Raw genomic sequence first — 23,785 nt, 5'->3', positions numbered from 1 at the left:
ATATAAATATATTTGTTCATTTATTGTTTTTTTCAAGGCAGGTTTCTCTGTGTAGCCCTTGCTGTCCCAGAACTCACTCTGTATACCAGGCTGGCCTTGAACTCACAGAGATCCATCTGCCTCAGCCTCCTGAGGTGTGCACCACCACAGCCCAGCCTTTAAGATTAATTTTTAAAAAGTATGTGTGTGGATGTGCGTGTGTGAGCATTGGTTCCCTTGGAGGCCCAGAAGCTCCAGTATAGACAGTGTGGACAGGCTAGGCTCCTGTGTGTGCAGTGAATGCTCTTAACCCCTAAGCCGTCTCTCCGGTCCTATATTTAGCTTTTCACAAGCGTGCAAGACACCTGAAAAACTTGTTAGAACTAGGCTTTGGAGCTCCACGCTGGACGTTCTGCTCCAGTAGGTTTAGGATGAGTCCAAGAGTTTCCCAACAACTTGCCAGGAGATGCCATTTCTCCCAGAATGCAAGACAACCATGGTTCCAGGGTATGTCTCACTTGAAGGGACTTCCTTAGGTGACTTGAGTCATGTGGACCCATGGCTCAAGGCTCAGGAGGCCTCACCTTGAACTTGGACAACCCTACCTTCTTGAGTTTAACAATGTGTGTGTAATTCTCCTTGGAGGGCGAGCCCCCGATTTCTTGCTTTTCCTCCTCCTGCAGGATTAACGCAGTATCGAACGGACAAGTGCGAGGCGACAGCTACAGCGAGGGCTGCCTGGGCCAGACAGGTAAATGGACGGTGACATCTACTACAGAGCTTTCTTCCCCAAACTGAGACTTCTACATGGCAGGATGCTTGTCGGGCTTCTTGGGTTCCTGCACAGGACAGGGAGATGCTGGATTCCAAGGCGTAGATTACAGCAGGCTGTGAGCACAAAACCCACCAGGCGTGAGTGTCTGATCTCAGCAATAGTAGTGGCCTTAAAGTGTCTGTAGGCTGTCGCAGAGAGCAGGTAACGTGTGCAAAGCAGAATCTCACCACATTAAACTACCCTAGACGTGATTGTGCTTTTTGACAGGGATATTTGGTTGTTGTCTTAGTTGTGTTACTGCTGTGAACAGATGCAGTGACCAAGGCAACTCTTATAAGGACAACATTCAATTGGGGCTGGCTTACAGGTTCAGAGGTTCAGTCCATTATCATCAAGGCAGGAACATGGCAGTGTCCAGGCAGGCATGGTGCAGGAGGAGCTGAGAGTTCTACATCTCCATCTAAAGGATGCTAGCAGGATGCTGGCTTCTGTTAGCTAGGATGAGGGTCTTAAAGCTCACAGCCACAGTGACACACCTACTCCAGTAGGGCCACACCTAATAGTGCCACTCCCTACGCTGAGCATATACAAGCCATCACAATTGTATTAGCATTTTTTGTCTGTTTGATTTTTTTAATGTGTGTGGATGCGTTGCTTGCATGTGTTTGTGCACCACATGTGTGGCTGGTGTCTGCAGTGGCCAGAAGAGGGTTCAGATCCTCATATGGGTGCTGGGAACCAACCTAGTCCTCCAGAAGTGCAGCCAGTGCTCTTAACTACTGAGCTGTCTCTCCCGCCCTTCTGGCTATTTAAGAAAGTTTAAGGGATGGCACGCCTGGCCTCAGACTTGCATAGCAAGCATAGTTACCCACTGAAGTATCTCACTGGCCCAATCTTTATCTGAGACGGGATCCCAGATAACCCAGGCTAATTTCAAACATAGCCAAGGATGGCCCTGAATTGGAATAGATTCTTCTGCTTCAACCCTCAAAGTGTGTGGACACTGGCATGTGCCACCACGCCTAGCCCACTGATTTTTATATGTTTATTTTTTTGTGTGTACATATGTCACGTCTGTGAGTACATGTGTGTGCTCTAGGTGATTTTTGGCTTTTTAAAACGGTATCTGTAGTATTCGCTGGCCTACACCTCAGTGTGTAGTTCAGACTGACATTCCTTCTACAGCAGCCTCCATATCTGATGAAGGTGTGGGGGTATGAGTGTGGGCACACACATGCCATGGTGCCTGGATGGAGATCAGAGGACAGCTTGTTGCAGTTAGGTTTCTCTTGCTACTTTTGGGCCCTGGGAAACAAACTGAGGCGCCGGGTACCCACCAACCCTTTTGTTTCATTTTGAGACAGGGTCTCATGTAACACAGGCCAGCCTTGAACTTCAGACCTTCCTGCCTCTGCCTCCAATTGTCGGGATCACAGGCCTGGACACACATTCAGTTCGGACTTTGATTGGCACAGTGAAGTCACTAGGTCTGTCTGTGGAGTAGCTGTGGTAACATTGTATCTTTTCAGGAGCTCGCGTCTGGCTCTTCATCGGCTTCATGTTGGCTTTCGGATCCCTGATCGCATCCATGTGGATTCTCTTTGGAGGTTATGTTGCTAAGGGTAAGGGTACATTTTACTTTCACCTCATACTGGGATTTTACATCCTAACTGGCTGTTTTAAGATGAATGTAAAAGTACGCACACACACACACACACACACACACACACACACACACACACACACACGGGCCAGCTACTGCCATATATTTTACCTAGAGACTTTCCATCAGTAGCTTTGTATGTTTTTCCTCCAACCTAGTTATGGGGATGGCTCCGCACCTTGCTCTTGACTCTAGAGAGTCTGCATTGCTCACACATTTGGCTCTGTGACCTGAGAGGAGCCTGATAACAAGAGAGGATTTGTCTTGGCTCAGCCCAGAGCTTGTCGTTAGGGGCAGTGGCCCCACATCTCTGGTGTTGGTGGGAGCAGAAGGGAAGGATGGCTCAGAGGCGCTCACCTCCTGGCAGCTGGGGGACAGAGAAGACCAAGAGGAATGAGGCAGAGCTTGTCACCAGCAGCCCCACCCCCACCGCCGGGAGGGCCTGCTCACCCAGTCCCAACACTGCCACTTGTCTCAGAGTTTGAGTCCACTGTTGAAGTAGCTCATTGGTTAGGTCAGAACACTAGTGATCTGTCGTCAGGGGTGTGTGTGCTTGATTACTCTACAGTCAAGTCGTCAGTCAGGACTGTCACACATGCAGCATACGTGCAGAGCCCTGACATTCCAGATTTTTTTTTTTTTAATTAGGATGCTGAGCCTGTGGTGGTGGTGGTACACAACTTTAATCTCAGCACTCAGGAGTCAGAGGCAGGTGGATCTGAGTCGAGGCCAGCCAGGTCTATATAGAGTGAGTTCAAGGAAAACCAAGACCACATAGAGAGACCCTGTCTTAATAACCTTTAAAAAAAGAAAAGAAAGAAGACAGAAAAAAAGAATCCCCCTACATGTGGGAGCAAGCACCCTCCCACTGAGGGTTCGTTTTGATTTTTTGAGACAGGGTTTCTCTGTGTAACTTTGGTTGTCCTGGAACTCACTCTGTAGACCAGGCTGGCCTCCAACTCACAGAGATCTGCCTGCCTCTGCCTCCCAAGTGCTGGGATTAAAGTTGTGCCTCACCACATCCTGGCTGAGGGTTTGTTTTTATTTTGGTGAAACAACTCCTGCTGTGTAGCCCTGGCCTCAAATTCCCCATCAATCTTCTTGCCTCTCTCAGAGTCCCAGATTCTGGGATTACAAACATTCTCCATCACACCCAGGATAAGTTGTTGCCATGTAACCTAGGGTGGCTGGGAATTCCCCTTCTCTACCTCCGGAGTGCTGAGGTCACATGGGTTTGCCACATTGTCCCGGTTTGGTCCTCATTTATTCAGTTATAACTCCTTGGTAATAGAGTGTTACCTGTTTTTACAGAGAAGTAGTTAACAATTGCATGTAGTCTGTAAGACCAATTTAAGACCATAGCTGGGAAGCATCTGTGTCCCTGGCTAGAAGTCCAATTTGAGGGAGCCTAGAAAAATAGGAAACATGTTTAGTATTCCAGTTAAAATAGACCATAGCTATCACAGAAAAAACCAAAGCGCTGATGCTTGACCAAGCCTGGATTGGCTTAGTCTGGTTTGGTTGGTTGGTTGGCTGGCTTTGTTACTGTTGTCATGAGGCTAGGTCTCACTCTGTAGACCAGGCTAACCTCACAGAGATCCACCTGCCTCTGCCTCCCAAGTGCTGGGACTAAAGAGTGAGCCACTATACCTGGAGGTGTTAATGTGTGTTAATGTGAGATAGTAGCGGCCTAGACAAAACCTCAGGCTATTTTGAAAAGAGAAAAAGTCATGTGGCCCACCAGGCTCTGAGTTGTCAGTTAGCAAGTGCTCCTGACAGCCTGGTCAGAGAGATGACAAGGAGGCCCCAGCTCTGTGCTCAGAGCCCATGCTGCGACTGCAGTCTTATCCTCTGCTAAGGTAACTGTGTCCTTCCAGTAGGCCAGTCACTACTGCCTTCACCCCGGCCTGTCAAGGACAGCGCCTTCTTTCCCCTGAGCATCTGGTCCCGGGCACAGTGTATCCTGTGTCTACCCAGGTCACAGCCACCTCTTAGCATCTCCATGGCTGTCACCCCCTTCAGCCCACCAGTCTCTCCCCCGCTCTCCTGAAAGGACTTCCTAGCAGGTTTCCTGCCTCTCCCTTTGCTTTCAGTGGGACCTCTTCTGTCAGTCATCTCCAGTCCCATCCTGACCTGCCAGCCAGGCCCTGCAGGCCTCTCACCTCCAGGCTCTTACTTCTCTTACCCGGCAGCCATTCCTCTCCATGCCAGCTGCTCCTGCCTCGGGGCCTTTGTCCTCAGTTCTGCTTGTCGCCTGCCCTCCACTGCTCCTGCAGCTGCCTCTCCTGGGGTCTTCCTGGCCTCTGGGTCTAATGTCTCAGTTGCTGGAGCAGCAGACGGCTCTGCTCCCTGAGGGCCAGACAGTTGTCAGTTCTGTCCTTCACGGTCCCCAGCACCTTCTACACTGTTCCTGGTATGCTGTGCATTGCCTCCGGACGTAGCATTTCCTGAACAGAGGGAGCTGTCATTTACTAAGCCAGTGCTGTCTGCCATATGTCACATCATTTGATTTACCCATCACCACTGCCAGAATGGTCAGTTAGGGTAGTCAAGGAAGCTGGTGTCTGCTGGTCTATCTGGACCTAACTGTTTGGAGATCTTTTTTTTTTTTTTGGTTTTTCGAGACAGGGTTTCTCTGTGTAGCTCTGACTGTCCTGGAACTCACTCTGTAGACCAGGCTAGCCTCGAACTCTCGAACTCAGAAATCCACCTGCCTCTGCCTCCCAAGTGCTGGGATTAAAGGCGTGCGCCACCACCGCCCAGCCCTGTTTGGAGATCTTAAACCTCTAAATATTACAATTGTTTTTACAGAAAAGACCATAGTGTATCCTGGAATTGCTGTATTTTTCCAGAATGCATTCATCTTTTTTGGGTAAGTTCTGATTTTATCATTATTTTTTTTGTTTTGTTTTGTTTTGTTTTTTTGTTTTTTCGAGACAGGGTTTCTCTGTGTAGCCCTAGCTGTCCTAGAACTCACTTTGTAGACCAGGCTGGCCTCGAACTCAGAAATCCACCTGCCTCTGCCTCCCAGGTGCTGGGATTAAAGGCGTGCGCCACCACTGCCTGGCCTGATTTTCATTCTTTACTATACGTGTGTCCGTCTGTATCAGTGTGTGTGTGTGTGTGTGTGTGTGTGTTTTAGTTTTGTTTTGAAGACAGTGTCACTGTTTAACCTAGACTGGTTTTGAACTCATGATCCCCTCACTTGAGCATCTTGAACTCTGATCACAGCTGTGTGCACACCATACCTTATATCTGTGAATATATGTTTCTGTGTGTGTGTTTGTATGTGTATTGTTTTGTTTGGTGGGGGGCTGATCTTTGTATGTTTATGGTTTTATTCTGTGTCTGTGTGTCATTTTGTTCTATATTGTAGGTTGTTGGGTTTTTTTATGTTAGGAAAATGGGGGTCCCGACTCCTGGACATGGGGCTAGGGCCAAGAATTTGACTGCACTCACCCCACACCAGCATTGGGCAGACATCAAGCTAGGGAGGGAAGTCTGAGGTCTTGGGGGAGCAGGAACTAGCTCGTCTGGTCCTCATGCTCTTGGGCACCCAGGCACCACTGGAAGTCATGGAAGAGCTGAGAACGAAGTGGGGTATTGGCCTGTGGCTGAAGGGGGAGAGAGGGAGAGAAGCTCTGGCTGTACTCCCGCAGGGATGGTCCTTGGTCACGGTTGGTGGTCACAGAGGCTGGGACCGCAGAGAGGTCTTCTGCGGGAGACTGTATGGCATGGCGGCTCTGTAGGCAAAGGCCTTCTTCATTGTTCCCCACATTGTTCTCGATGAAAAGAAACAGTCCATGGTCTTAAAATGTTTATTGTCATGGTAGAAAGTAGATGAAAAACTGTACCCCGTTTTCTCAGGGCAGGCCTGAGGTTAAATACCTTTTGCAAGGAGAAGGGCCTGGAAAGGAAAGTTTAATTACCTTCTGGTCTTTAGGTGCTTCATTAATACGGAGCTCTGTCTTGAGGCTACAAGACTTGTCACACCTTCCATCTTTGGAGGAGCTAGTAGGGGCGTTGCCCTTACATGACTGAAAGACACAAATCTATGAAGGGGTTGGGGCCTCCTGTCAATAGCCTAGAGTCTGGGGGCGTGGCAGACCGCCTGCTGTCCCTTAGGATCACCAGGGTCCCACCTGGGGCCCCTGGGGGTCACCTGGGGTCTCCGGTGGTTTCTAGCCTGTGCTTGACCAGAAACCAGGCTGCCTTTCACAGTCTGACAGTTTTATGTATGTAAGTACACTGTAGCTGTCTACACCAGAAGAGGGCATCGGATCCCATTACACATGATTGTGAGCCACCTTGTGGTTGCTGGAATTGAACTTGGGACCTCTGGAAAAGAAGTCAGTGCTCTTAACCGCTGAGCCATCTCTCCAGCCTCATACATGTAGTTTTATTCTCTGTACGTGTGGCTTTGATGTTTGTGTGTGTAGTTTTGCTCGGTGTGTATATGTGTGGGTGCTTTTCTGTGTTTTCATCTGTGCATGTGCGTGTATGTGTTTTCTTTAAAGGAAGGAATTGCTCTCTGTAGCTAAGACTGGACTCAGACTCCTGGGCTCAGGCTTCCTAAGAAGCTGGAACTACATGTGTGAGTTCCTAGGCCTGGCAGGACTTTGGCCCCTCGGGCATTCTTGGCATTGGCACTACCGTGGGCCTCCACCCCCAGCCCTTACCCCACAGCTTCTTTTTTTTTTTTTTTTTTGTTTTTTTTTTTTGTTTTTTCGAGACAGGGTTTCTCTGTGTAGCCCTGGCTGTCCTGGAACTCACTCTGTAGACCAGGCTAGCCTCGAACTCTTGAACTCAGAAATCCGCCTGCCTCTGCCTCCCAAGTGCTGGGATTAAAGGCCTGCGCCACCACCGCCCGGCCTACCCCACAGCTTCTTGGCATTCGAATTCTGAGAACTGTTTCTTCACCCAAAACACCTTGTTTATTTATTCTCCCACTGGCCCTTGTCCCTGCCGCCTTAGGATCGATGTTGCTGTGATAAACACATCACCAAAAGCAGCTTAGGGAGGGAAGGGCTTATTCGGTTTATAGTTCCAGATCACAGTTTATCATCAAAGGAAGTCAGGACAGGAACTCAGGCAGGGCAGGAACTGGAGCAGGAGCCGATACAGAAGCCATGGAGGGGTGCTGCTTACTGGCTTGCTCCCCATGGCTTGCTCAGCCTGCTTTCTTAGAGAACCCAGGACCACCAGCCCAGGGATGGCCCCGCCCACAGTGGGCTGGGCCGTCCTCAATCAATCACTGATTAAGAAAATGCCCTACAGGCTTGCTTACAACCTGATTTTATGGGGATGCAGTTTCTTAATTGAGGCTCTGTCCTCTCTGATGACTTGATTTTGTTCATAAAACCAGCTGCCTCACCCCCTCATTTGAACTCCTGCCTATCCATCAAAGCCCATTTCAAATATCACCATCCTTTGTATTTTTTTTTTTTTTTAGTTTTTTAGTATTACTGAATTTGTGTGTGGCTGTGAGTGTGCATATGTGCACACGTGCTGCCGCACAGGGAAATCGGAGGACAACTTTTTGGTTTTTCAAGACAGGGTTTCTCTGTGTAGCCCTGGCTGTCCTGGAACTCACTCTGTAGACCAGGCTGGCCTTCAACTGAGAAATCTGCCTTCCTCTGCCTCCCAGGTGCTGGGATTAAAGGCGTGCGCCACCACCACCCGGCGGAGGACAACTTTTTAACAGTTGGTTCACTCTTTCCACGGATTGTCAGGGTTCCCAACAAATGCTGTACCTGTAGAGCCATCGCCCTGCTCCTGTCTGAGTCATTTCAAACGAATCAGAAACTGACAGCAGGCATAGTGATTAGTGCTTGAAGCCTCAGCATCATCGGAAGGTAGAGGCAACAGATTGCCCTAAGGCCAAGGGTAGCCTGATTTATATCGTAGGCACCTTGGCAGCCCAGACTACACAGTTAGACCCCCATCTCATGAAAACAAAAAATTGAACTCATTTAAGGAGAATGAGCTTGTACTTGGGACCTCCTTGGTGTTTGGTCTGTGTGCCCACCACTGGGCAAGTATGTGTGACAAGGGTTATCGGATTCCAGCAGCTTGAGGACAGACACTATGTCTTACTTGTCTGTATGGGCCTTGCACGCCAAGATAACCCATAAGGTGTGTGGATAGGGGTGGAGTTGCAGCTTGGCGCTCGTGTGCCTACCCCCAGGCCTTGGGTCCACCCCACATACACCCCCAGGTCTGGGGGCAGTAACAGTAAATAGCAGTCAAACATTCTGAACAATTCATGTCTCTAGTGTGTGTGGATCTACGGATGCTTTTTCTGCAGCTGTGTGTGTTTCTCTGTCACATGCTTCCTACTGTTCTAGAAGTTTCCCAACCCAACAGTCATGTTGTCCTACTTGCTCTGTCCACAGAGGGCTGGTTTTCAAGTTTGGCCGTACAGAGGACTTATGGCAGTGAAGACCCTGCTTCTGCAGCACAGCCGCCCTGCATGGGATTTCTTTCCCTGCTCACCCAGTCTTTTGTAATACTGTTTTCTAAACTTATTTCTGAGTATAATCTCAGCTTAAAATTGTATAATGCTAGAATCATGAAAACTCCTATGTGAACTGCAACAGCCCAGTGTGGTGTGAGCCCCATCAGCTTCTACCACAGGAAAGGAAACCACCGACGTGAATCACTTCGTCAGCTTCTAGCATGGTCTAAAGAGCTGGTTACGGAGTCCTTGGTGTGAGTACTCACTCTGGGGTCCAAAGTGTTTACTAACGCAGCCTCTTCCGTGTCCAGTGTGGAATAATGTGTAAACATTTTCTTGTTATTAAAAACTATTTGATGGTCAGAGTTCTTTCTCATTATACTTTGTATTTGGTTTATGTCATTCTCCCGGAAAATCCGCATCTTCCTTTTCATGTAAATGGCCTGAGATAACCTGGGACCGCGGGTCACAGCTCTCTTGACCAGAAAACCATTCAAAACATGCAAGGAAAGACCCTCAAGTTTTCATGTTCACGATAAGAATACCTGTCCTGCCCAGGCTAGTGAGTAGGCGAAAGATGGCACCTTAGAGTCAGGAGTAACGTGTGCCATCCTGGCAGTATAATGGTGGAGTTGGTAGGCGTGCCCAGGCCAAACAGTGGAGCTGGACACAGTCAGTGGCCCAAACCTTTTGCTTACATATTTAAAGACAGAGTAGTGCGGAACTGAAAGGTTCGGATGTAGAGCCTTCAGTGGTTGGAGATTGCCAGGAGAACTGAGGACCCAAGATGCACCAGACTTAATGACTGCCCTGTGCCCCAGCTCCTCAGGCGATGGAGACGCTCCCGGCTGAGAAGGAGCAAATTTCCAGAAACCAGCAGACAGGCTGCGTAGAGAACATCAGCCCAGAAGAGAATGAACGAAAAAAAATGCAAGCAAAGGTAAAAGAGAAACTAGCAAACATTTCAGTGTAAGTGGTGCTTGAGGGGCTCCAAGAGAAAAAGAGAGCATAGAGTATGACAGAGAAGCCCAGGCTACCCCAGCCTCCCATCCGGTCTGTGGACATCATGACCAAGAACACGTGACCAGCTGTGGCACAGATGGTCCACACTTGCATGAGTGGAAAGAGGAAAGGGCAGTAAGTATCTTAGGTGACAATTTCTAAGACTTGGGAGTCTGACTTTGATAATGGCTTGAATTCTGTTGCCTCCTTTCCCTCTGAACAGATAACCTAAATTCAATGGACCACGGGGCCTGTTAGCACTAACAGACCAGCTGTTGGGGACTCTGATAGTCTGTCCTCCACTGGGGGGAGCTCTTGTGCCACCCCCAGGCTTCCACCTCACAATACTACAAACTCTTCAAAGCTAAGCTTGAAGACTCGGCCTTCTGCAATCCGTGTCATAGGTGATTAGACGTATAGAATCTTCCTCACCCACTGTCCCTGGGTTTGAATGATGTTGGCTCTTCAGGACACAAAAGGACTGTTTTGTTGGTGTTTCCCCATGACATCTCAAATCACAGAGGGGTGGAACTTGACAGGGGTCTCAGGTGAGTCCACCCTCAGGAACTCGAGAGTGTGTTCCCTCGCTCCCCAGCCAGCCCCACTCTCTCCCCACAGCACAGTCTGAGGAAGGCTGAAGCCCTTGTAAAACCGCCAGATCCAAAGCCTGCTGCAGTGACCAGAGGTGAGGGTTCTTAATTTCCCTGTAGCCAGGAGTTAGCCACCGGGGCAGCGGCTTTAGTAAGTGTGAGAAGAAGGAAACCGTTGTAGATAGAATTGGACCAGAACTTTAATGAAGTGTTTTCAGCCAAAAGTATCGATAGTATCTGTCATGAAAGCAAACATATTATTTAAACTTAGAATGGCCACTTGGAAGCCTTTCTTGAAACACAGGATGCAGACAAATGGGACGCAATGTAAGGGCGTCTCCTCGCTCAGCCTCGTTCTCAGATGGTTTTGCTTAGAATCCAACAGCCAAGTGAGGGAACTGTGAAGGCAAGGCGTGTTTGTTTTAATATTTTACTTGATTGGTTTTTGGGTTTTTTTTTTTTTTTTTGAAACAAGAGTTTCTCTATGTACCTCCACTTGTCCTGACTCACTCTGTAGACTAGGCTGGGACTGAAGGCAAGCGCCACCACACTGAAGGCAAGCGCCACCACACCTGGCTGTCACTTTGAAAATCTTAAATTAGAGCCGGGCAGTGGTGACGCACGACTTTAATCCCAGCACTTGGGAGGCAGAGGCAGGCGGATTTCTGAGTTCGAGGCTAGCCTGGTCTACAGAGTGAGTTCCAGGACAGCCAGGACTATACAGAGAAAACCTGTCTCGAAAAACCAAAAAAAAAAAAAGAAAAGAAAATCTTAAATTAGGAGAGATCTTACCGATCTTACCTATATATTTCTTTTTCTGTTTTTTTAATTTTTGTTTTTGTTTCTGTTTTTTGTTGTTGTTTTTCGAGACAGGGTTTCTCTGTGTAGCCCTGGCTGTTCTGGAACTCACTCTGTAGACCAGGCTGGCCTCAAACTCAGATCCACCTGCCTCCTTCTCCCCTGTGTTAGGACTAAAGATGTGTGCCATCACACCCAGCTTTAATTATTTTTAATTAAATTGTGTGCATGGAGGATTTGTTTGCATGTATGTCTGTGCACTGCGCATATGCATGGTCCCTCCCATGGCTATCAGAGGCGTCCAGTCCCTAGAACCGGAGTTACAGATGGTTGTGAACTGCCATGCAGGTTCTAGGTATCAAAACCAGGTCCTCTGGGAGAACACCAGGACTCTTGACAACTGGGCCATCCTTCCAGCCTGTACTTGTTTTCCCATGTGTATACTCCATGTACATGCTTGTCCATGTGTGTACTACATGTGTGCAGTGTCAGAAGAGGCCAGAGGTGACCCCAAACCCTTGGAACTGAAGTTACAGGATGTGGGTCGCAGGAACCAGTAACTGCTGGCAACACTGAAGCCATAGCCTCCATAAGAGAAGCAAATACTCTTAACCACTCTCCAGCCCCCCCAGCACTATCCCCGAATCCGTCATCCTAGGGTACAGTCATGGGCCAGCACGCCCAACTTCATGAATGATGGATCCCCATGGATCATTTATTTGAATTCCTCCAGTGGCAGGGACTCACTACTTCCGGTAAGCAATAGCTCATTCTGTTTGGTGTTTTCTACATGGTGCTTATGACACTGATAGAGTCATGCAGCCCCTTGTCTCTGGGTTTATGTAAATGGGAGCACTGGCAGCCCCTGGTCTGTTTTCCTACATTATAGTGACAAGAAATAGGTATGATGGCCACATGGTACCATCCAGGTCTGGAGACAATTCTCCAGCAGATGCCCACCACACATTTGAGCTAAGCACACTCATCTGTTTCCCTCTTTGCCACTTTGGCTTTGCCATTTTGGCCAAGTGACTTAATCTCCAATGGAGCTCCATTTCCTTATCTTTAAGCTTGGGACACCTGAAGAAGACGCCTAAGTGTCCTCTGGTCTTCTTGCGCACGTGTACACACACACACACACAAACACAAATCTATATATAATAGCTTAAAAATCTTACCTCCCAGAAAGTCTGATCATCAAAGTACTTGGCTGCATGGGGGGCCCTCCACACTTTGACACTTAGGAGACAACCTTAAACAAACAATTGAATGTTAAAATACACAGAGTTCATTTGGTATCTCAAGATGTCTCAAAGAAACCTGGGCAGTGGTGGTGCACCCCATTAATTCCAGCACTTGGGAGGCAGAGGCAGGGTGAGTTCAAGGCCAGCCTGGTTTACAGAGTGACTTTCAGGACAGCCAAGGCTAGTTATACATAGAGAAATCACATCTCGAAAAAACGAGCTGGTTGGTGGTGGCGCACGCCTTTAATCCCAGCACTTGGGAGGCAGAGGCAGGCGGATTTCTGAGTTCGAGGCCAGCCTGGTCTACAGAGTGAGTTCCAGGACAGCCAGGGCTACACAGAGAAACCCTGTCTCGAAAAACCAAAAAAAAAAAAAAGAAAGAAAAAAGAAAAACATAATAGTAGTAGTAATAATGAGAGATCACTGAAATATTCTACATAAACGACAATATCTCAACAGAAACGTGCCCTCCCTGTAATTTTGAGACAGATAAACCAAAGCTCCTTGGCTTCTGGTAGCTTTGTTCATTCTATAGACTTTGGTAAGGAACCGTGGAGGCAAGATTTTTTTTCCCAAAGAACCATCAAGGCCACACCCAGCAGTATGCCATGGGCTTGGATCCGACAACCTTCCTCAAGGTAAACTAGAAGGGCCCTAGCAAATTGGATATGGTGCACGCCTGCAACCCAGCTCTCAGGAGGCAGAGGCAGGAGGATCACCAGTCATACTGAAACTCAGAAGGGAAGAGAGGGAAGGACGGAGGGAGGGAGGGAGGGAGGGAAGAAATAGGAAGCTGAGGAGGAAGAGGAATGATGGATACACTTCAAACACAAGAGCAACCACGGAGAGTGACACCCTTGCCGCCTACAGAGATCAACAGGGGACAATTGGTTGGACCTCTGGATCTGGATTTAAAACAGGTCGCGAGCATCACATAAGTGCCGGGAACCAAACCTGGGTCCTCTGCAAGAGGCACTGGCATTCTCAACCGCTGAGCCGTCTCTCCAGCCCTCCAGGTCCTTAATCACCGATTCCCTGATGTCAAGAGTGAACAGCAGAGGGAAAGCTGACTGGTCTTCTTCACTCTCAAAGCACCAATCACTTTTCCACTTGTGCTCTTTTGATGCCAGCAAAACATAGAGCTCGCCGGGCAATGGTGGCGCACGCCTTTAATCCCAGCACTTGGGAGGCAGAGACAGGTGGATTTCTGAGTTCGAGAGTTTGAGGCTAGCCTGGTCTACAGAGTGAGTTCCAGGACAGCCAGGGCTACTCAGAGAAACCCTGTCTCGAAAAACAAAAAAAAAAAAAAGAGTTCAAGACCAGCCTGGGATACTGAGTGAGGCACTGTCTCAGAAAAACAAATAAAAGCAGGGAGAGAAGGGAGGATGGACTTCCTGTGCTGAATTGGATGATTTGTGGGCACTTGCTGACTAGAGTGTCCACTCTAGGGGTCTGGAGAATTGGTTCTGTCCCCTGTTGTCCAGAGTAACTGGCTCCTAGTAGAACCTGGATGTGCATCTGTTGAGTGATGTGGTACAAGGAAGCCATCAGGGAGTGAAAGGCAGGCCTGAAGGTTTCCTTGGGCTTCTGTGCAAAGCTGGGTATAGTTACTCCCCCTGGACTCAGGAATGCCACTTGCTCCACTTAGAACTCCAGGGAGGTCCTTGACTTCTCTGGCCTGGTTGGCAGCAGGTGACCTCTGGAGGCCTTTCTAGTTCTGAAATTAAGTGTTCCTTGGATTTTGTGTTGAGTCTTTTGTAGTGGGAGGTAGTGGTGACAGGGTCTCACTGTATAGCTCTGGCTTGCCTGGAACTCACTTTGTAGACCAGGCTGGCCTTGAACTCATAGAGATCTGCCTGCCACCGCCTCCTGAGTGAATGCCCTGCTATGTGTTCTTTGATTTTTATAATTTTTAATAAATATTTATTTTATGTATGTGAGTACACTGTAGCTGTTTTCAGACACACCAGAAGAGGGCATCAGATCCCTTTACAGATGGTTCGGAGCCACCTTGTGGTTGCTGGGAATTGAACTCAGGACTTCTGTGAAGAGCAGTCAGTGCTCTTAACCACTGAGCCATCTCTCCAGCCTTGATTCTTTTGAGTTTTAAAATCAGCATCTGAGGGGCTGAAGGGATGGCTCAACGGTTTAGAGTACTTGTTCTTCCAGAGGACTCAGGTTCAACTCCCAGCACCGCCATGTTAGCTCAGAGCTATCTGTAGCTCCTGTTTCAGAGATCTGCCTTCCTCTTCTGGCCTCCACAGGTAGCAGACATACAAGTGTTACACAGACATACATGCAAGCAAAACACCCATACACATGAAATACAATTTAAAAGATAGTGACTTTTAAAAACCATCATTTGAGCAATCCACTTTGCTACGATGCTGAGAAGGGTGAGTTCGGGAGGAAGGGGCCAAGCCTGAGCATGTGTACCAGGGTACCCTCTAGTGGTTGCATGCTGGTACTGCACTAACCTGTGAGGAGTCCAGTCACCAGTCCCATGGCCACAGCGAAGCTGAGAGTCCCAATGTTAGTGATCGTCTGTCTGATAATCCTAGAATGGACAAAGCAGAGAAGCCACTCAGGTATCAGGCTGCAGGCATCGGGGACAAACATGACAGATGGCATTAGACGTTGCCAAGAAGAACTGTAAAGAAACCAAGTGGCCTTCCCGGAGCTGGCACCTCACTACCATGTTCCTGTAGAGCTCTGCAGAGGTAGTTGAGACAGGAAAAGCGGTCCCACAGTCCTCTTTGGCACATTAAAAATTCCCAGGCTCTGTGAATCAGCCGGAGCCTGATTGCTGCTGGACTCGGCCTCAGCAGGACCACAGCTCACTCTTCAGCATATTTACTAGTCAGAGGTGTTCTTTGCTCAACCCTGCTTTTTTTTTGTTTGTTTGCTTGTTTTGTTTTGTTTTCTCCTCATATCTCATTTAGCCCAGGCTGGCCTCAAACATACTATGTGGTAGACTCTTCCTCTGCCAGGCAGAGAATGACTTTGAATCCCTGGTCCTCTTGCCTCTGCCTTCCAAGTTCTGGGATTCCAGACGTATGCCACAACACCCAGCTTGTGTGGTATGAAAGGCTGGAAAGCACTCTCTGGGCTGAGCCACACCTCTGCCCCTAATCAAGCCTCTTTGGGAACTTCTGTTTCTCTGTCCATCACTCCACAGGCAGGTAGGAAAACAAGGAAAGAGGAGACAGATCTCAGGGTCTACTGGGGCGTTACCCCTGCCTGCGTACTTCAGCTTGTAAGGAAAGTGCATTCCTCGCTTAGCCTTCTCCCTGAACTCTAGGACAATTGCAAGAACTTGGAAACATTGGGTACAGTTTTCAATCCCTCTACCCCCAAAGCCTTCACGACCACCCACAGGGATGGCTTCATGGTCACTCTCTTTTGCTTCTTTGTGTTGGTTGGGTTTTGGTTTTTCGAGACAGGGTTTTCTCTGGGTAGCCCTGGTTGTCCTGGAACTAGCTCTGTAGATCAAGCTGATCTTGAACTCATGGAGATCCTCTTGCCTCTGGCTTGCTCTGTCTAGATTTGTGGGGCCTCCAAACTTGTGTCCCTGGGCCCCACTCCTAAGTTGCTCCTTTCTGAGATGTGTACAGGAGAACTGGAAGTTCCAAACAAGATAGAGGTTAGGAACATGTCTGAAGCTGGGTGTAGTAACTCATATCTGAGCTGAGGCATGAGTGAGTTCCAGGCCAATCTGAGCTACAGTGTAAGACTCTGTTTAGATTTTAAAAAGAAGAAAAATAAATTATACCTAGGCAGTGGTGTCGCACACCTTTAATCCCAGCGCTTGGGAAGCAGAGGCAGGTGGATTTCTGAGTTTGAGGCCAGCCTGGTCTACAGAGTGAGTTCCAGGACACCCAGGGCTACACAGAAAAAACATCTTGAAAAACAGAAAAAAAAACCACTACCAACAACAACATACAAAAGGTTTTCTGGATAAATTGGTACATTTTCTCCCACGTTGGATGAAGGTTAAGAGAAGATGCCAAGTGACCCACCAGACTTCCGAGTACGGGGGCTCTGCTATCTGAAGGCAGTAGTAGGTGAGTCCTCCGAGAAGACCTGGCAAGCCGAAGGTGTAGTGGATCCCACTGGGGTTCTGCAACATGTGGTTCAAACACACCTGGGTCCAAAATAGCATTATAAGTAGACCTATAAGTAAGACCCACAGTCCCTCCCAACTCCTCCAGTCCTTGACATCAGGGGCACCAAAGGGAGTGGACACAGAGGCTTACCTCAACATGCCCTAAAGGTATATTCACATCTCCCCAGGAAACACTTAAAATGCCATGAAGAGGGCCTGGAGAGGTGACTCAGCAGTTAGGTGGCCCTTCTAGAGAAGGTCCTTCTAAACTTCAGCTCCCAGCACTCACATGGTGGCACTCTCTCTGGAGTCAGTGTTCTACATGTGGTGCACAAACATACTGTACTGGCTGGTTCTGTGTGTCAACTTGACACAAGCTGGAGTTATCACAGAGAAAGGAGCTTCCCTTGAGGAAATGCCTCCATGAGATCCAGCTGTAAGGCATTTTCTTTTTTTTTTTTTGTTTTTGTTTTTGTTTTGGTTTGGTTTTTTTTAGAGACAGGGTTTCTCTGTGCAGCCCTGGCTGTCCTGGAACTCACTCTGTAGACCAGGCTGGCCTCAAACTCAGAAATCCGCCTGCCTTTGCCTCCCAAGTGCTGGGCTTAAAGGTGTGCACCACCACCGCCTGGCTGTAAGGCATTTTCTTAATTAGTGCTCAAGGGTGGGAGGTGGGAGGGCCCACTGTGGGTGGTACCGTCCCTGGGCTGGTGGTCCTGGGTTCTATAAGAAAGCAAGCTGAGCAAGCCAGGGGAAGCAAGCCAGTAAGCAGCATCTCTCCATGGCTTCTGCATCAGCTCCTGCCTCCAGGTTCCTGCCCTGTGTGAGTTCCAGTCCTGACTTCCTTTGGTGATGAACAGCACTGTGGAAATGTAAGCTAAATAAACCCTTTCCTCCCCAACTTGCTTCTTGCTCATGATGTTTGCAGGACTAGAAACCCTGACTAAGACACATACATAGAGGCAAGACGACACTCATACACATAAAAATAAATGAAATCCTTATTTTAAAAAGCTGACGCCGGGCGGTGGTGGCGCACGCCTTTAATCCCAGCACTTGGGAGGCAGAGGCAGGTAGATTTCTGAGTTCAAGGCCAGCCTGGTCTACAGAGTGAGTTCCAGGACAGCCAGGACTTTACAGAGAAACCCTGTCTCAAAAAAAATTAAAAAAAAATAAAATAAATAAATAAAATAAAAAGCTGAGACAGGCTGAGGATGTAGATAGGTGGGGAATGGTTGCCTACAAGATGCAAGAGCCTGGGTTCCATCCACAAGCATGCACAGACGTGCACACACGCACACACGAATGCACGCACGCATACACACACAAACACATGCATGCACACACAGAAGATTTAATGGCTGTGGCTATGGATAAGAACTGGGATTCTGCTATTCTGACAAACTCCCAGGTGATACTGTCACAGTTGGAATATGACATGGCCCCCACAGACATGGGGTTGAATATCTGCCCCCTCCTCCTGACATTCCAGTTCTAGGAAATTGTAGGACCTTTAAGGGGGAGCCATCTTGGAGAAGTAACTTCCCAGGAGTTGGGTCTTATGGGTTACAAGCTAGCTCCATGTCTAAGCTTTCAACTTCATGGTCCACTGAGATGTGAACAAGCAGCTGTACACACGTCTACTGCCAGAGAGCTGCCGGCAACCATGCTGTTCCCACCATGATGGACGGTATCCCTGCAAACCATAAGCCAAAATAAAAAATTCTCCCCCTTAAGTTGTTTCTTGGTGGTACTCAGTGACAGAGCCAAGGAAAACAGCCAACACAGTTAGTTGCCAGTTCTGACTGTCTCGTGTCCCATTCTGAGTAGAAGCTTTGACACAGATGCCGTTCATCTGTGAGGCTGACAAGTCTGTGTTGGGCCGGGAGAGCGATACTATAGAAGGCTAAGCAGTAGTCCTGGCTTCTAGTTCCCACAGCTCAGCAGCATGTCAACCAGGAATGTCTCTAGTTCTTGCCAAATGTTTCCCATAAGTGCCACCCACAAGACACCAGGAGACAAGATGTCAGGATGACAGCATCTGTCCACATGGTAGTCTGTCCTACAGTCCCCCCATTTCTTCCTTCAGCAGGTCTGAGAAGACACAGGAAATCTCCTCAGGTTCCTTATCTGCTTCCTGTCCCCTCTGTCTCTAGAGGGAACATCCAGACCCCAGGAGATATGCCAGTACTTCCAACCTCTTGCGGTGTTTGGTCTAACCCAAACCTTCTGCTGTAATCATACCTGTTTCTCAGCTGGGCCACACTCTTCTCATTGAGCATTTGAAGGCACTGCCACCACATGGAATGCCTTTCCCCCTTTGCCTGGCTAAACCCACTTCCTGTCCACGGCTCATCCAAGGCCACCTCCCATCTGGGAGTACTGGCTTTTACGCTGACCTGTCCTAGGCTAGCTTAGGTATTTTTCTGGGGCTTATCTGTGTGTTGCGTCTATCTGGGTTTGTGTGAATTAAAGTGTGTGTGGTGAAAGACTGACTGAACGAACAAGCAAATGACTCATCTTCAAAGTGATAAAGCCACCCAGACCTGGCCAAAGAGTCAAGGGAGCTGAGGCACTAGGACATCATGGGACTGGTGCTGGCTAGTTTAATGTCGACTTGACACAAGCTAGAGTCGATTTGGAGAAGAGAACCTCAGCTAAGACAATGTTTGTGGGGGTATTTCCTTGATTGATGATTGATGTGGGAGGGCCAGGCTCACTGTGGTTGGTGCTACCTCTATTCTATAAGAACGAAGGCTGAGCAAGCCATGGGGAACAAGCCAGTGAGCAGGTCTCAGTCTACACACTAGTTCCTGCCTCACATTCCTGACTTCTTTTGTGCCTGTTTGTATTCTTATGTATTTTGGGTTCCCAAAAGAGTTTGTATGGGAATCCATACATCCACCTATAAGACATAGAGAGACCCTGTCCCCAGTTGGTTTTGATTACTAAATAAAGATGTCGGCAGCCAATGGCTGGGCAGGGTAGACAGAGTGAGACTTTAGGATTTTTCTCTAGGGCGTGGGTCCAAGAGAAAGAGGAGGAAGGAGGGATCCGCCATGCTGGGAGAAGAAGGAGAGGAAAGATGCCACATCTGAGATAGTGAGGGACATAGAAAACATAGCGGCCATGTAGGAGCTGGGGGCAGGGAGGATAGTGGCCCAAGAGGGCTCCCTGACTGAGTTCAGGACTGCAAAGATAGAATATTGGATTTAGTAAGTAATAACTCGGGAATATTAGAAGGAGGTAGATTAGCCACGTGATGGTTAGGAAGTGGCCCAGCCATTGAGCTGTTTTAGACATACCAAAATAGAAAGGCCATGTGTGTGTCTTTCATTCGAGAAGCCAGAACACTGGGGACGGGAACGAGGAATACACTGCTGTCCGTAGGGATCTATTCAAGGAATTAATTAGGGACTGCTACAGACTACCAACTGTAAGATGAAATAAACCCTTTTCTCCCCAAGTTGCTTTTGGTCATATTTTATCACAGAGATAGACACAATAACTAAGACAGGGCCTGAGCCCAGTGGCATCTGTCACCTTCTGAACCATTTCTACTGTGTGACAACCACTCTCATCTCAGGGTTTCAAAGTCAGAAAAGATTAGAGACATTTGTTCCCACTGCTGATGAAAAGCAGACAGGCAGGAGAGATGGCTCAGTGGCTAAGAGCACTGGCTGCTATTCTAGAGGTCCCAGGTTCAATTCCCAGCACCCACATGGCAGCTCACAACTGTCTGTAACTCCAGTACCAATGTATTGGACACCCTCACACCGATTAAAAAAGTTGTTAAAAGAAAGAAAAAGCTGGGCTGTGGTGGTGCACGCCTTTAGTTAATCCCAGCATTCAGGAGGCAGAGGCAGGTGGACCTCTGTGAGTTTGAGAGCCTGGTCTACAGAGAAACCTTCTCTGCAAAAAAAAAAAAAAAAAAAAAGAGAGAGAGAGAGAAAAAGAAAAGAAAAAGAGGAACTTTGATCTAGATTCAGCCTTCAGAACCCTACACCTAGGGGCTGGAGAGATGGCTCAGTGGTTAAGGGCACTGACTGCTCTTCCAGAGGTCCTCAGTTCAAATCCCAGCAACCACATGGTGACTCACAACCATCTGTAATGGGATCCAATGCCCTCTTCTGGTGTGTCTGAAAACAATGAAAGGGTACCCACATACATAAAATAGATAAATCTTTAAAAACAAACAAACAAACAAACAAACAAAAATACCCCTACACCTAGATTGGGAGATGGCTCAGTGGGAAAGGCACTTGCTTGCTCCCAAACCTGATGACCTGAGTTCAAATCCCAGGACTCATGCAAAGGAAATAGAGATCAGACTTATGCAAGTTATCCTCTGACTTCTACTGGTACTTACAATAAATATGCAATAAACAAACAAATATAATTTAATTGGTTTTTTTTTGTTTGTTAGTGTGAGACAGGGTTTTTCTGTGTAGCCCAAGCTATACTAGAACTCTCACTGTAGACCAGGCTGGCCTCAAACTTAAGAGGTCTGCCTGCCTCTGCCTCCCAAGTACTGGGATTAAAGGGGTGCACCATCACTGTCTAGCTACAGTTTAATTTATTTAAAAATTAAAATGGTAGACAGAAATGTCTCTGGGCATGGCCAGCCTTGTCTCTGGCCTAAGAAAGTGTCCATACCTGCGGCCATGCATCCACGAACCACTCAGTGACCTAGATACCGCGGGATCGAGGCAAAGCAGAGTGATAGCCTTTCAGTTCCTTACCGGTGGAGATTTGGCTCCCCAGATGGAGATCAACCCAGCTGTGAGGCCCAGCACCATGGCAATCCAAGGAGAAGAAATCAGACCACCGGGGGCCCCCACGGCCACGCCCCCCGCCAGCACTGCGTTGTGGATGTGAACCTGTAGAACAAGGACTTGTGAGTGGGAGAAGCGGAGCTCAGAGAGGGCGCTGTCTTCCCACAGCCTTTCAGCGCACTGGTCAGAGAGGGCGCTGTCTTCCCACAGCCTTTCAGCGCACTGGCCATGAGCAGCCTCCTAATAATCCAGGCTCGTGGATCCGGAAGTCATCCCTTCCAGTCCATCGCACCAAGTGACCTTCGTCTATAGGCTCCCTCAAGCTCAGGAAGTAACCCTTCTGACTGAGAATCCTTGAGCACTTAAAAGAATAGGGTGTGATACAACGAACTGTGACCTAATCTCAACACTCAGGAGGCTACGAAAAGACTATCTTGAGTTCAAGGCCAGGCTGTGTGCTGTCGCCGCCATCACGAGGCTATGTCCTTTCTTTTTCTAAACTTTTTTTTCTAAACTTTAAAAAGTTTTTTTATTTTTATTTTCTGTATAGGTGTTTTATTGCATATTTGTCTGTGCACCTTATGCATGTATCATGCCTGCGGAGGCCAGAAGAGGGCGTCAGATCTCCGGTAACGGAGTACGCAGCTACTGCCTGGTGCTTCAAGAGTCAGCCTTGAGTCAGCCATTAGCCCAGGGTCTGGCTACGATCTCAGAAGCCACTGTTATCATGTTCATTAGTAATAACTACTTACTGCTTGGGTCCCTGTGACCACACTCAGCTCCAGGACGCTGTCCCTGGCTCCTAGGTCACACCCCCACTATCGCCCTCTGTCCTGGCAGAACCAGAGGAGCCTTCAGTTCTCGGCCTTAGGGCCCTGAGCTTTTACCTGACACCCACGTCTTAGCCTTCCTCAGCAACCCTGTCTTATCTGCTAGAATTCCTGTCACCAGCACGATCACTTGTGGGCACACTAACCTCCCCATGATTGCACTGTGCTGGGAGCCTGTCATCACGGCCAGGTTCCCTCAAGCCCACCCTCCTCCACTCCTATTCCATCTGTGAGCTCAGTGCCTCTGGCTGGCTGAGCCCGCCTTTCTCCTCTCATCCATCCCTGTCACAAACTGTCTCCAAGTGTATCAGTATCGGTACCAGGACCCTCTCCACACTAAGTACTGTTCATATACTATCTATCCCCCCTCTTTCTCTCCTTATTTTCCTTCCTTCTTCTTCTTCTTTTTTGTTTTTTGTTTTTTGTTTGTTTGTTTGTTTTTTGTTTTTTTGTTTTGTTTTTGGTTGGTTGATTTTTGAGACAGGTTTTCTCTTTGTAGTCCTGGCTGTCCTGGAACTCACTGTGTAGACCAGGCTGACCTCGAACTCATAGAAATCCGCCTGCCTCTGCCTCCCAAGTGCTGGCTGGGATTAAAGGCATCCTCCACCACCTCCCAGTGAAATTTCTTGAGGGAAGAACGGCTGCCTAATACTCTTCCAGTTTGTTCTGCTGACTCTTACTCATGGTGGCTGGCTTCAGCAACTAGCAGAAGTGGGGTCTACAGTCAGATCTGTGTGATTAATACTGATTGGGTTTTTTTTTTTGTTTTTTTAAGAGACAGTAGTCTTTTGTCCACATGTATGCTGTACGGTAGTGTCAGATCCCCTGCAACAGGAGTTACTGACAGTTGTGAGTTACCATGTGGGTGCTGGGAATTGAACCCAGATCTTCTGGAAGAGCTGCCAGTGCTCTTAACTCCAGCCCCAATATTGATTGACTTAAACACACACACTACCCCACAAACAGCCTGTCCGGTCTCTGGTGCCCTGATGTTCCCTACATGACAGACATAGAAGGGCCTATCATTGGAGCAGCCTCACCCATAGCCTAGGCCTTTGGGTAAGGGCCATAAATGTAGGTGTTATGCGCAGAGACACACGTGCTGCCCAGGAAGCAGCCTTGCTTCTCACCATGTTGATCTTCCCTTGGGCATGACTCAGAGCTGACATGGAGGTGGCTGTCACCGTGCTGACTGCCAGGGCATAGTAGGTGTTGAACACAGCGTTCCTTTTCTCTGTCCCTTCCAGGAGAGCAGAGTTGACACTTGGCCAGAATATCCACAAGAAGAGGGTGCCTGGAGGGCAGAGGGCCATTAGCGAGAACCAAGCTCCTGTTCTGAGATTGCAGTCTTCTGGGGTAACAGACGACTGGCCTGACGCTAGCTAGCACGTGAAGCCAGTCACTTTCCAGTCTGGTGACTAGTCACCTCTCCCCTCTGAAGTCCCAGGTTGATAGGAAGCAGACCAGAGATCTAAGGCCCAGAGAGCTGAAGTCTGCAAACACCAGGCCTCACTCTAGTCTTTGATGGCCAAATGCTTTCTTTTAACATGCAGTGCAGAGGCTGAGACGG

General features: G+C 48.4%; 2 protein-coding genes across 2 annotated transcripts in view; one reads left to right on the top strand and one right to left on the bottom strand.

The window, feature by feature from the left end:
* The window catches only part of Tmem50a (transmembrane protein 50A), an 18,440-nt gene extending 9,201 nt beyond the window's left edge, over positions 1–9,239 (top strand). The window contains exons 4-7 of the mRNA XM_028759949.1: positions 663–730; positions 2,284–2,376; positions 5,229–5,289; positions 8,813–9,239. Of these exons, the coding sequence (XP_028615782.1) occupies positions 663–730; positions 2,284–2,376; positions 5,229–5,289; positions 8,813–8,858 (268 nt within the window). The 3' untranslated portion in view covers positions 8,859–9,239. The remainder of the gene's footprint in view (positions 1–662; positions 731–2,283; positions 2,377–5,228; positions 5,290–8,812) is intronic.
* Positions 9,240–10,648: 1,409 nt separating this feature from the next.
* Positions 10,649–23,785, bottom strand: part of Rhce (Rh blood group CcEe antigens) — a 36,246-nt gene continuing 23,109 nt past the window's right edge. The window contains exons 5-10 of the mRNA XM_028759862.1: positions 23,346–23,509; positions 21,353–21,490; positions 16,528–16,652; positions 14,986–15,065; positions 12,443–12,516; positions 10,649–10,864 (exon numbers count right to left, since the gene is read on the bottom strand). Coding sequence (XP_028615695.1) covers positions 10,838–10,864; positions 12,443–12,516; positions 14,986–15,065; positions 16,528–16,652; positions 21,353–21,490; positions 23,346–23,509 — 608 coding nt within the window. The 3' untranslated portion in view covers positions 10,649–10,837. The remainder of the gene's footprint in view (positions 10,865–12,442; positions 12,517–14,985; positions 15,066–16,527; positions 16,653–21,352; positions 21,491–23,345; positions 23,510–23,785) is intronic.

This window comes from Grammomys surdaster, unplaced genomic scaffold (genome assembly GCF_004785775.1).
Source record: "Grammomys surdaster isolate TR1022 unplaced genomic scaffold, NIH_TR_1.0 126313, whole genome shotgun sequence".
NCBI classification, from domain to species: domain Eukaryota; kingdom Metazoa; phylum Chordata; class Mammalia; order Rodentia; family Muridae; genus Grammomys; species Grammomys surdaster.
The sequence above is the reverse complement of the archived record's forward strand: the minus strand, read 5'-3'. Positions and strand labels throughout refer to the sequence as shown.